Source organism: Haliotis rubra, unplaced genomic scaffold (genome assembly GCF_003918875.1).
Source record: "Haliotis rubra isolate DU_JTF1 unplaced genomic scaffold, ASM391887v1 Scf592, whole genome shotgun sequence".
Taxonomy (NCBI): Eukaryota; Metazoa; Mollusca; class Gastropoda; order Lepetellida; family Haliotidae; genus Haliotis; species Haliotis rubra.
In genome coordinates, this window is record NW_025767293.1 from 581,043 (window position 1) to 595,734 (window position 14,692).

Here is a 14,692-nt window from a genome sequence, read left to right on the forward strand (position 1 = left end):
GGGGGGGCGGTAACCAGAAATGGGCTTCACACATTGTACCCTTATGGTAAATCGAACCCGGGTCTTCAGCGTGACGAGCGAACGCTTTAAACACTAGGCTACCCCACCGCCCCGTTTCTGCACAAACTAATACCACAATCACTACTACTACTACTACTACTGCTACTACTACTACTACTACTACTACTACTACTACTACTACTACTACGACTACTCCACCGCCCCTCTCAGCATCAGAGGTTGCTGAGTGAGAGGTTTGTCGCCTGTTTGATCAGTATTTCGGTTATATAATGATGTGTCGACATAAGGCAATCGACCTAAGTGATGCATGTCCAGGACGTTTACCACTTGTAACATGAGGGGAAGAATTGCACCGACAAGTCAAGAGGCATTATCAGGGAGATTCTGGGATTCGAACTCTGAGTATACATGTGAGTGTGTTTGGTTTATAGCAGCTTTAGCAATATGCCAGGAATGTCAAAGCTGCGGACACGAAATGGGCTTCAGACATTGTTCCCATATGGGGAATCGAACCTGGACTTTCTGGTAAGCGAGCGAACTCTTTAACCACTAACCTACTCCACCGCTCCTGAGTACATATGTACCGTTTAGTGGATGAACACACAGTCAGTAACATAGCCATTGGGTATCTGGTGTGAGGCATTACATGAGTATTAATACGGGGTGCAAGAATTGTGAGGAAAGAAATATTTGTAAAAACTAAAAAAGGGTGTAGACGACACTCCTGCATGTCCTCAGGTCTTGCAATTTGATGTATAAGTCACAACCACGGTTAAACATACCCGGACTCATCCTCATTCTTGTAACCATGACAACGATGATTCCGATAAAAAATGGTTGTTTATTGTACGCTGTCATCCTTGACAGGTTGTTATGTGTCTTGTCACACAAACACCTGCGCGAAATAACAACTCTAAGTAATTGCCCGATGACGTCACGCATCGATCCGCGGGATTTAACCCTTGGAAACCTTTGTAAGAGGAGGATCGAAGATAACTATTGTCAGTCATCATTTAGACGGAGCAGGATCCATTGTCGCTTCCTTGAATCATCCCGAAAATATGTCTGTAGATATATTCAATGTTGACATAGTGCCATTGGTAAAGGAGATAAAATAAATTGGTCAATATTCCCCAGGAATAAATCTACTGCCTAGCGTGTTGGATCGGCGACTTACACTGCAAGAGTTCGGGCATGGCTGCACTGCAGTTGATAATCAATACCAAGCTTTTATGTCACATGCAGTTCTACTGATGCATGTATTTCCCTACGCTGTGTCTAGTGGGTGGTGACACGCCAAACCCGGCAGTGGACCGACACCAGGCGAATTAGCGGTCTCAGATAATCCATTCTACCACGATACACAACAACTATACTGTTATACTGTAAAGTCATCCACTCAGCGCGGTAGTGTTACAGATGAACTAGTCCGATATATAATGTTCGGGAGCAACAATATACATTCAGATTCTATAATACTCCTAAATAATAACATTCCGAAATAGCAATATTCGGAATTAAATATATTCCTAATTAGTAATATTCCGGATCAACTATGTTCCGAATTACTTGTATTCCAGGGCCCTTATTCTCGGAACGTTCGTAGCCCTAAGAATTCTTAACTTTGATCGTAGCCAATGTGTTAAGAATGGGCTTAAGAAGATCGTAGGGCTACGAACGTTGGAGAATAAGGACCCTGATTATCAATGTTACGAATTTACAATGTTCCGGATTAAATATATTCGGAAGTATCAATAATCCGAATCAATAATCTTCCGGGTTAACAAAATATTAAACTGAGAGTTGGGGAATCTGCTCGCTTGTCAGAGGTACCAATGTGTACGACCAATCCACAACATACGAGCTGAGTTAAAACACAGTTAGTGCATTAGACTGGCACAGAATCAATAGAAATGTTTGCAATCTTGGGTTTCTTGATTAAAGGTGTTCTCTATAATACGCCACGGGTTAATACTATACTGGGTCTATTATCAGACTGCGTGTTCTGACTCGGTGTGTAGTGGTTAGAGCGTCCGCCCGGAGAGCGGAAGGTCGCGGATTCGATCCCCGACCGCGTCATACCAAAGACGTTAAAATATGGTACTTGTTGGTTCCTGCCTGGCGCTCAGCATTCATGGGTACAACAAGGACTGGTCGGCTCGGAGTCAGTATAATGTGTCTGAGTGAGGTATTCATACTTCACTGTGGCATGGTATCTCAGTGGGCTAGCACTATAAAACCAGCTTAAGTCTGGGCTAGTACAAGCAGCCGCACATACACATACACACGCATGCACGTCGTCATATGAGCGAAATATTCTCAAGCACGACGTTCAACCCAATTTCACCTCACCTCACCTCACCTCTGACTCGGTGGCCTGAAGAGTGAGGCTCGATCTGCTTCAGTTTGCTCCACCATGTATTCATCTGTCAGTTTGTCAATCAAATATATTCTCCAAACTATCGACGGTAGTACATGACATATACCATTTGTACAAATTTTATAATTATTGCAGAGGAAGGCAAAATTATGTTTGATTTTTTTTTTTAATCATGTTATAAAATGCACGTTGCACAAAACATTTTGTCAGATTTCATAAAGCCACATCGTTTCTCGCTTTGAATAATTAATACGTTTTAAACTGATTTATATTGTTATATTGTTTTATTCTATAAGAAGAATCATGATTGGAGAATAAGTTCACATCTAGAGATAATGAAATTCGTGTCCATCTGTTGTAGAAAAACGTAACTGGCAATGTCTGTCTTCTCGTCACATGACAGCCCACATGGCCATGGGTTTCAGCATGGTTCATGTACATTCAAAGGTGTTGAAAAACAACAAATAGCCAAACCTCTTGTGTAATTTCAAACAGAATATAACTAGATTTATCTGGATCTAATTGTTAAGGTAAAATGTCAGAGTGGTATTACAGCTAGTGAAAATGTATTTTAAAACGCACTCTTTGTGATAATGGATCTCCAAACGTCTGAATTAATGTATATTTAACGTCGAGTAATAGAAACTACATAGACGATATCGTTAAGATCACCTTTATGTAGAAGCACATGTTTCGTAACAAACTGGAATATCATCAGGCAGATTTACTTGGAATCCAAAGACAACGATTGGTTTATACATTCATGGCTCACGAGTTAACCGCTAATAAATCTACCGATGATAGAAACACAATGTCGAACATTCGTCCAGAACGTTATTCCCTTTGTATAGAGATGTAAAACTGGGAAGATAAAACGTGAGCATGCTTAACCACTTCTCCGTCACTGGAAGATAGAGGACTGTTTCTGCACAATGACTGAGTGAGTATTGTTTTTAGCAATATTCCAGCAATATCACGGCGGGGGACACCAGAAAGGGGCTTCACACATTGTACCCATGTGGGGAATCGAACCCGGGTCTTCGGCGTGACGAGCGAACGCTTTAAACACTAGGCTACCCCACCGCCCCGTTTCTGCACAAACTAATACCACAATCACTACTACTACTACTACTACTACTACTACTACTACTACTACTACTACTACTACTACTACTACTACTACTACTACTACTACGACTACGATGATTGAATGAAATAAAACAACAATTCTACCAATAATACTTATGTTGTGAAAATGATCTGTAAAGCTCAGGTGCTGCATTCCCACTGTTTGAAGTGTTTATCGAACCCAGTATCGTCGGATCCTGGCAATGCAAGGGGGTTAAATCCTCGCTTACCAGTATTTCTATTTGTTGTTCTCGTTATTTGAGTCCAGTCTTTAAACACTTTTTCTGCTCAAGAAAACTCTCAAGTTTCAAAGCCTACTCTCTAGGACACAATGGCACTGACATACTAGACTTACAAACACGGTAGTGTTAAGCTTCAATAAGCAATGCATATGAGTGCAATATACACCACATCCCTGCAATAACGATACCACTCCGAATGACACCATGTGGTAATTTGCATTATTATTCCATTGTTATGGTAATGGTAATGTGATGTCCTTCTTACGCCTTACATATGGGAAAAGCTAGTTGCTCCCAAGAGATCTGAGATTGCCATTCGACTGTTTTTATGACGTCATTGAACATTGAACGAAGGCCATTTGATGCGTACTTTGCCTCACATAATAATATCAAATATTCAGTAGACATTTCCAAGGAGAGAGTACGCTCCGTTGTCACATAATCTTATTTTATGGAGAAAGAGTTAGCTTTCTGACATGAAAATGGCACCAGGCACACCCTGTCTTGCGTTGGAAACTGATCCAGAAAGGTTTTTGCAACGATTTATGACTGTTGATGAAATATGGGTTATTCAGTCCAAACAATAATCTGCAATAATCTTGCAACTGAACATTTCTTTATGTTTGGCCATTTTCAAAAGGTAGCAGGACTTAATGTATCGACTTGCCACAGCCAAACTATTTGGTAACGGCACATTTTGCAGCATATCCATAGTCTGAACTTCGAGCATTAATATCCATTTTTTATATATATTCTTTATTTCGGTACAGTGGTGTGGGCTATCAGCCCTATGTACAACATGGTCCATACATTATAAGGAACTTGTGCAGGTACGGCAAGGCAGAGATTTAGGGCATGAAGGATATAACTAGTTAATATCCGGTGATACAAAACTTTACAGGGCACTTATACACGTGCATCGAAGTATATCAGTCTATATACGGAGATACACACTTATACAAGTGTATCCTTTTATCCTGACACGCATTGATAAGAATGAAGTACTTTTATGTGTTACATTCACTTCCTAACCACGTGTATTTGAACACATCTGGTGTTTACATGTTACAGTCTTAAAAAATTAATTACACAGGTATAATTTTAAAAATTATACATTACATATATCATGCATGCTTCATTATGATCGTGAACGTATTAGCCAACCACGCAAGTGTCGTTATTATTTGTTATGCGTTACCATGGGATAAACGTATAAAAACTCTGTAAACATTTTTGTAAGCTATGCTCATTTATATATACCAATCTCTGACCAGTGCTTGTCATTGCTTAGCTTAGTGGTTAAAGTGTTAACTCGCCTCGGCATACATTAGGGTTTGATTCATTTCAGGTACCCCGAGTGAAACTTGTTTTGCGCGTAGATACCTGTTGAATACTCATTCGCACAGGCACACGCACACGTCCAACCACACTCGCACACACACGCACACGTCCAACCACACGCGCACACGTCCAACCACACTCGCACACACACAAAACCCCACACACCTTCTGACCTATTGGCGGTGTCCTTAAAGAAAATCCAATACATTTCAGATGGTATTATACGGCCTTTTGAAGCCGAATGGACAATTCCTTCACTATTGAATTATTAATACGGTACGAGTGTGTAATCAATAATGTGTTAGAGATCTAGTCAATACTCATAATCGGTTACAGTAAGGATGGTAAAATTTAAGATGTGAAAGCTGGCCGATGTACTGAACGCGGAATACCGACGATGTACAGTTGGATGTTGAAAGCAGAACCCTCAGTACCAGATACAATATTTAACGCCTCACTTCTCAAGAACTGTAGTTTCGTTTTAAACAGGACATATAAAACTAATAGATTTATTGATATTCTATGTTATACATAACAAGCATTATGCTTGAATCAGGGGTCATTCTGAAAGGAGTTTTCGGTACATATATCAGTCTCAGCGGGGGCGGTGGGGTGGCCTAGTGGTTAAAGCGTTCGCTCGTCACACCTAAGACGGGTTCGATTCCCATATGGGTACAATGCGTGAAGCCTATTTCTGGTGTACCCCGCAGTGATATTGCTGGAATATTGCTAAAAGCGGCTTTAACCATACTCACTCAGTCGCAGCTATTGAAAATATAGAAAAGACAAGGCATAGCACTACAACTAGTGGTGAGGTGTTCCTTAGGTATCTGGATAGTCGGGGGTTCGAATCCCAGATCAATCTGATGATGATCTGGTAGAAATTGCGGTGTGCTGACCCAATTGTGGATTTCACCTAAGTGTCACAATTCAGTTCACCTCGCCGATAAACATTGATTCATCTGAAATACAGGACATGACGTTTATAAGCAGCGACAAGTAGTTGGGATATATTTCACATTGTGGATAGCTACCTCTTGTACTTAAACCAAGCTCTAACATCGCCTTAGGCGAGACAAACGATTTATCGACTGTTCAGTTTCTCTTTGCGGTGTTTAAGCAAACCTGTTAAGAAAGTTATCGACTTGTATTGTGTACACACGCCGCATGGTAGAGTGTTTGAGGTAGAGACTGTATTTACAAACACAAGTGATGGAAAAGTCTTTTGTATCCACGATGAATATAGATTTCATCCTTTGTCATATATTTACACAGGATACGGAAACATGATGATACTACTTTGCCACGCCCAGAAACGAAACACTTGTGTCTGTGTGTAATCATGGACTCGTCAAGTAGGTTGTCACAAGGTTTTCAGATGCAAATTACATTGATATTTTTTATAATAGCTCTGCAAGTCGGAGCCAATTTAATGATGCCATAGCAACATATCTAAAAAAGCAGGTAGCAATCGCAGAAAATCTTGTTTGTCAATCATGCGAATCTGTGATCGTCAAAGAAAGAGAATTGCTGCATGGGTGAGTTTAATTCATATAAAGGCGTATGGGTAACCAGCAGTGGCTGAAGCGATCGCTCGTCACAACGAAGGTCCGGGTTCGATGCCCACGTGGGGAGCCCATTTCTGGTCTATATATTTTAGTCGAAAGGTTCATAACAAACTGCGGTTATAACGAACTAAATGTTGTGGTCCATGTGAGTTCGTTACTACTGTAGAGTAGCGGACTGTATTGTACTGATTTGTTAATGCTCGAAATCAAATATAAGTTGTGATAGAGTATTGAACATTTATCCGTGTATGTAAGCCTCACTTACATGTTACAAAACACACCTTGGGCGCGCACACACACTCTCTCTCTCCCTCTCTCTCTCTCTCTCTCTCTCTCTCTCACACACACACACACATGTGCGCACAAGCAAGCATGCACACACGCACATGCCTACATGTACTACAGAACACTGAGTAGAATGTATCATAAGATTGATGAATGGGACGGGTTTACACACCTGTGCAAAACAGTCTCGGATAGCAAAGTGGTTGACGTGCTGAGATGAGGATACACTGCCGTCAAGGATCCGTTAAAAGTGGGTTCGAACCCCAGATTTAGCTACGTAACTGATGTTCCCATGACCGTCAGTAACATATTTGTGAGTGTGGCCCGTTTTTTGCGTCACGTTTGTTTTCTTCTCGTACAAAGCTGATATAGTTGAAATGATCGAAATCATCCTCCCGCCTATGTGAAGGGAGTAGGGATACGTCAAATAATACGTGGTAGGATTAAATTTGGAAAACAATTTTTAAAAATATTTAATCCTAACCTAATGTTTTTGAGTACCAGCGTTGTTCAGACTTATTATGATTATTGGTTTACGGGCAGTAGTTCGTTTGAACTGATACGGGGTTTTGTGAGGTAGCCTCGTGGTTAAAGCGTTCACTCGTCACGCTGTGGACCCCAGTTCTATCCTCATGTGTACAATGTGTGGAGGTCTTTCCTGGTGTCCCACGCCGTGATGTTTGAAGGAATATTGCTGAAAAATGTGTAAACCCATACTCACTCACTCACTGAAACTGACACGGCATGACACAACTTGACCTAAATACAGGATGCTAAAACGTATAATGACCATTCTCTCACTGTATCGAACATCAGTGTTTCATGTGCTTAGAATTCCTAGATCGATTGACAAGTATCAGAAATGCATCACCCTATCTTCTTATATGACACTCGTCTGATGTTAACGTGCACTGGATGCAGTGGTCCAGAAAACTGAGTTCGATAAGTACTAATATAAGTACTAGTACCCTGGAAACATTGATCAGTACTGATTATATTCGATTGCATTATGGCCGTGACTACATATTACCACGGTGACAGGTCGCTATGGTGTAATCGAGTCGGGACCTGACAATCCGGTGATCAACAGCATGAGTGCATCGATGACCGTCCTATGTCCCGTAGCGCTTTCATCGATGCTCATGTCAACCAGTGAATTGTCTGCTAAAGCCTCGATTATCTTATCGAGAGCCGTCATATAACTGGGATATTGCTCAGTGCGGAGTTAAACTAACAAAATAACAAAACAAATGCGTTTAATGACTTTTTCAAATTGTTTTGCTCACGTGTCTAATGACCAGTCAAAATCTTGTTGATTACATGTTTACTGACAAAGTGATGTCTTGTTGATTATGTTTACTGAAGAAGTGAAATCTTGTGCCTAATGACGAACTGAAATCTTGTTGATCACGTGCCTAATGACTAACTGAAATCTTGTTGATCACTAGTCTGTTGGCGAACTGAAATCTTGTTGATCATGTGTCTAATGGCGAACTGAAATCTTGTTGATCACATGTCTAATGGCGAACTGAAATCTTGTTGATCACGTGTCTATATGGCGAACTGAAATCTTGTTGATCACGTGTCTAATGTCGAACTGAAATCTTGTTGATCATGTGTCTAATGACTAACTGAAATCTTGTTGATCACGTGTCTAATGGCGAACTGAAATCTTGTTGATCACATTGGCGAACTGTCTGTTGATGACTAGTCTGTTGGCGAACTGAAATCTTGTTGATCACGTGTCTATTGAACTGAAATCTTGTTGATCATGTGTCTAATGACGAACTGAAATCTTGTTGATCATGTGTCTAATGTCGAACTGAAATCTTGTTGATCACGTGTCTAATGGCGAACTGAAATCTTGTTGATCACGTGTCTAATGGCGAACTGAAATCTTGTTGATCACGTGTCTAATGGCGAACTGAAATCTTGTTGATCACGTGTCTAATGACTAACTGAAATCTTGTTGATCACATGTCTAATGTCGAACTGAAATTTTGTTGATCACGTGTCTAATGACTAACTGAAATCTTGTTGATCACGTGTCTAATGGCGAACTGAAACTTGTTGATCTGAGTTTAATGGCGAACTTACGTTGATCACGTGTCGAACTTTTAGCAATATTCCATCAATATTACGTCGGGGACACCAGAAATGGGAACTCATGGTCTAATGGCGAACTGAAATCTTTGTTGATGATGGCGAACTGAAATCTTGTTGATCACGTGACCCAATGTGGCGAAGAAATCTTGTTGATCATGTGTCTAATGGCGAACTGAAATCTTGTTGATCACGTGTCTTAATGTCGAACTGAAATCTTGTTGATCACGTGTCTAATGGTGAACTGAAATCTTGTTGATCATGTGTCTAATGACTAACTGAAATCTTGTTGAACTGAAATCTTGTTAATCACGTGTGTTGATCTAATGGCGAACTGAAATCTTGTTGATCACGTGTCTAATGGCGAACTGAAATCTTGTTGATCATGTGTCTAATGACTAACTGAAATCTTGTTGATCACGTGTCTAATGACTAACTGAAATCTTGTTGATCATGTGTCTAATGGCGAACTGAAATCTTGTTGATCACGTGTCTAATGGCGAACTGAAATCTTGTTGATCATGTGTCTAATGACTAACTGAAATCTTGTTGATCATGTGTCTAATGACGAACTGAAATCTTGTTGATCACGTGTCTAATGGCGAACTGAAATCTTGTTGATCATGTGTCTAATGACTAACTGAAATCTTGTTGATCACATGTCTAATGGCGAACTGAAATCTTGTTGATCTAATATGGCGAACTGAAATCTTGTTGATCACATGTGTAATGGCGAACTGAAATCTTGTTGATCTAATGACAAACTGAAATCTTGTTGAACTGACTGAAATCTTGTTGATCACATGTCTAATGGCGAACTGAAATCTTGTTGATCATCTTGTGTCTAATGACGAACTGAAATCTTGTTGATCATGTGTCTAATGGCGAACTGAAATCTTGTTGATCATGTGTCTAATGACGAACTGAAATCTTGTTGATCTTGTTGATCTGAAATCTTGTTGATCGTGTCTAATGACGAACTGAAATCTTGTTGATCATGTGTCTAATGACTAACTGAAATCTTGTTGATCATGTGTCTAATGACTAACTGAAATCTTGTTGATCATGTGTCTAATGACGAACTGAAATCTTGTTGATGTGTCTAATGACGAACTGAAATCTTGTTGATCACGTGTCTAATGGCGAACTGAAATCTTGTTGATCATGTGTCTAATGACAAACTGTAATTATTGTGTTGCACAGGTATGCCTCTGAGAAGCAGCGACAGACGGAGAATGTGAAAGCGAGGCTAGATGAGTTGAGAAGAGGCCGGGAACAAAGGAGCAAGACACCGGACACCCGAGGTTCCGACCAATCGGCAGACAGACACCCCTTGAACACCCCAGACCCTCAGGACCTTGAAAAATACTGATCACGTGACACCAAAAGTGACTAGTATTGACTGTGCAGGGATATATGGCCACAGAAATATCATCGCTCTCAAACAGCGAGGGCATACAATTGCCCACAGCTCACAACATGTTCTCAGACATCAGGATACGCATGTGTATTGTTATCTTGGATGGTGTCCCAAATCAGCAATTATTCTAATGGAAACTGTAGACCGTTACATCTAACGATATGCTGAGAGATATGCTGCCTGGGTGACGCTTTCATGTTTATGATCTTGTACAAAGAAAGGAACGTTAGGTAACGTTGTTCTGGCATCGATATGAGTACACAATGCCATTTAGAATGTGGTCAAATGTAGAAGTTATATTTGGGATTACACTTTCTCAGTAAAGTACAGATTTAGTACTGTGTTAGGTTGAGTCCCATCTGGGATTCGAACCCTCACTTTCAGAATGAGGCACGAGAATAGTACGAGAATCTGAACTATACTCAAAAAGTGTAATCCCAAATGTAACGCGTTGCTCTGGTGTGTCTTTGTGAAAGGGCAATTGTCTCTTTATTGATAGTGTTGTGACTGAAGTAAATGCAGACGTCAATTAATAATCAGTCTCGGTAATCCGCTCAAGGCAAATACTGATGGACGTTCTGTGAATGGATCACTGAAAATCATTGAGGTCACTGGTCACATGACACTGGTTGTCATTGGATACAACGTTAGTAATAATGAAAGGCTAACTGGAGGTTTTGCTTATTAAATGGATATGAGGTTCCGAATAGGGACAAAATGAGGTCAGAAAACTTCCGACCTCGCCATTTCCCCAAACATGGCGCCTTTGCTTGGATTAGAAATACATTACCATCCGGTTTAATTTAGACATATGTTATTGACAATCTTTCATTGAATCGTATTCCCATCCTGTTCAAGTATGTACTTTATAACTGTAATTTTAAATTATTGTTTCTTTGCTTTGAACAAATGGAACGTACCCTGCACTCATGTATGAAAAGCGTCTGTTTTAATGCTGCTGTAACATGGGTACGGGCACACTGAAGGTTCTAATAACTGCTGTTTATTTCAGATACCCTTAGGTCGAAGTGCGTTTTTTCTGTAATCTTTAATATGGTGTATACGTTTTATTAGTTCATCAAACATCTAATATATGCTCATATCATGTATTTTGAAAATTTTCATTTGTGAGAGGTTGTGAATCGTTGCTAGATTAAAAACAGATGGGGGACAACTGATTAGTCGGAGCTGCCTGTTCGCGCAGTAGCTATATATCATGATTACGGTTTGTAATTTGAGGAAATTGTTATTTGAATTTAGTACCAAATTGTTTTGGGATTAAATCAGTACTTGGAGGGAAATTTGATCACATGCACTATACTGATGCAATTATATTTTAATTTAGTGCTGTGTAGAAAGTTTGGATAATCCTGTAATAAGTATGAAATTGTCATCAATGTGTTAGATTCGATTCCTATCCCACTTGATTTGCATTTAAACATGTTCATGATGTTGAATGCTGCTGAAAGATGAAAAGTCTTACCATCTACTGAATTATATTGTATCAATCAAATCATGTCTACTATTGTCAAATATTTTACAAATGTATGCACCCCGTTAATCCGAACACTGTGCTATTCCCAGTTGAATTTACCACATGTCCGGATTATTGAATCCAGGCGGTGTAGTGAGTGTGTATCAACATAGAGATTCTCAAGAGTAACCGTCCAGGGTAATGGGGTTCCGGTATATCGGGGTTCCGGGATAACGAGGTTATCATTGTATCGTTTTGTTGATGAAGATGACCTTTACAAGTCACAATGAATCAAGTCGTTATGCGTATATAGAGCTCTTTTATTCATATATTATACCATTCCCGTCCCGTTTCATCTTGCTTAATATTTTTATGTCCAATACCTTTATAGCAAAGTATTGGACCATATACGTTTTATTTGACATATATGGCTGTTTTAATCTCTATCATAAAAATCCAGTTATGAATACAATGGATATGTTTTCAACCCCAAAACTAATGATTCATGTATTTTCTTCAAAATTGTTAGGCTCCGTTGGTTAGATTGGGTTCCAATCTACACGGATTCAGATTATCGAGCTGTGCTATTTTTACCAAAAAAGACCATAGTTTGTGACGTTGGAAAAACTCAAAAACTCTAGCAGGTTTGAAAATGTAAAGGAAAACACGTTATTTTAAAAACAAGATCAATCAAGAATGTGATATTAAAATTGTTACCAGGTGGAGAAACCCGAGATTTTTGTTCCGAGTTTGTTGCAACTGCGAGAGTAAAACGAACTTCAGGACATAAGTGTTCTAGATCCTGTACATATGTGGACTTACTAGTGCTAAACCTGACCTGTCTGATGTCTTGTGTCGTTCGGGTAGAGGATCTGAGAGAAGGTGCTTCGAATTTATTTATTTATAGAAACAAAATAATGTATTTGCTTAACACTCAGTGCTATGGATGCTTGGTGCGACGTAGAGTGTATTTATAGTCGTTTCAATGCAGTCTAGCACGTAATGAACAAACGCAGGGACACACACGTCCTAACTAGATCACGCGTATAGTGAAACGCACTTCCGGGAAAACGAAAGTATACACTGAAAACTTGATGTAATCAAATAACGACAAACGCTTTCAAAATGCTACGAAGTACGACATTTCTTGGGGATGTTTTGCATTCGAAGAAATGAAATAGGTAATCTCAAGCTGAATTTTGTTCAAACGATATTATTTCCGCAAGTATTTTCTGGAATATATTCTAATCTGAATAGTCGTTTCTCCGGAAACCATTTGTCCAGCAAACATTTATCGGTTATGAAAACAGTTACCGGAAGTTCCAAAACACAGCAATATTCTTCTCAAATACATCAACATTGAATAACCAGATCTTGTTTCTTTCCTTTAATCACCATCTCACATCGGTGTGTACTTTCATTTCCCCGGCAGAAATCTTTTAAGTCGTAAAATCAAACCTTGTATTTTGTTTATTAAAACGAACTATTTCTATAATGGTTTGGTTTATATAAAGGAATTAATGTATATATGTGTGTAGCCAGTGGTGTCACGTGGAGTATCTGGTATACTTCTTGTTGGAAGGATGGATGTATAAATTTGATCCACCTAGTCAATAGTCAACATTTTTCAATCCGTCAAGTATATTTTGAATTGTTTTATTGATGAAATTATTGTTTTTTTATGACGGTCGTGTATACAAGTGAAATAAATGTACATAATAAACAAGTAGAAAATGTAGAATAAAATATTTCAACTGAATTCATGTTTGTCATTTTGATCTGTATGACCATACAATGTAATACGGCACCGGTGACAACGATTGAAAATTCATCGTCAGTTTGGGGGGATTTGTACGTTTCTCCTTCACAAACGAATACGTAAATACCACCTCATTGTGCTGAAACATTCTTGACAAGTCGCAGGTTGTGGTGTGGTGACAAAGGTGCCAACGAATCAAGGTGCGTTTGTTCAAAACAGTCTCAGCGCTATATATATCTGTCTTAACTGAAGGTTTGGACCCGTGACGATCAGGGTTAGAATTGGTCTTCAGTAACCCATGCTTGTCGTAAGAGGTGACTAACGGGATCGGGTGGTCAGTCTGGTTGACACATGTCATCGTATCCCAATTGCATAGATCGATCCTCATGGTGTTGATCACTGGATTGTCTGGTCCATACTTCATTATTTACAGACCGCCGCCATATAGCTGGAATATTGCTGAGTGCGGCGTTAAACAACAATCAATCAGTCAAATGAAATGGAGGTTTGGGGGTTACGATAATACCTTGGCGCGTAGATGGCTTTGTACAACAGAATTCCACTCCAAAAACAAGCCCTGCCGCGTTGGATGAGCGATCTGTTTGCTACTCCATGTTTCTATTACATCACATAAGCGGGTGTACGTAATCCTGAATAGAACCTGTATACAAACCTGTCACATACAGGTCAGTGTAAGGGATAGGTTTAGTTCCAACCTTCATGAGTCCTACATGCGATTAAGCAGCGAACTAAGGTGAAGTTATAAATGTCATCTGTGAGGAAACAGGACTGGTCGTCCTATTAGGACACACGGTGCCTGTTAAGGTTTGAATCGGTATTCAGCAAACTTTGCCTGCCGTTTGAGACGATTAAGGGGAGACTTGGATGACACCTGTCATCGTATCCCAATTGCGAAGATCGACGCTCGTGATGTCAATCACTGGATTATCTGGTTCAGACTCGATTAGACC

At 39.7% G+C, this 14,692-nt stretch overlaps 1 protein-coding gene across 1 annotated transcript in view; it reads left to right on the forward strand.

Moving 5' to 3' along the window:
* LOC124255102 overlaps positions 1–12,643 on the forward strand; it is a 28,638-nt gene extending 15,995 nt beyond the window's left edge. Inside the window, exon 5 of the mRNA XM_046688944.1 lies at positions 10,272–12,643. Coding sequence (XP_046544900.1) covers positions 10,272–10,440 — 169 coding nt within the window. The 3' untranslated portion in view covers positions 10,441–12,643. The remainder of the gene's footprint in view (positions 1–10,271) is intronic.
* The last annotated feature ends 2,049 nt before the right edge of the window (positions 12,644–14,692 follow it).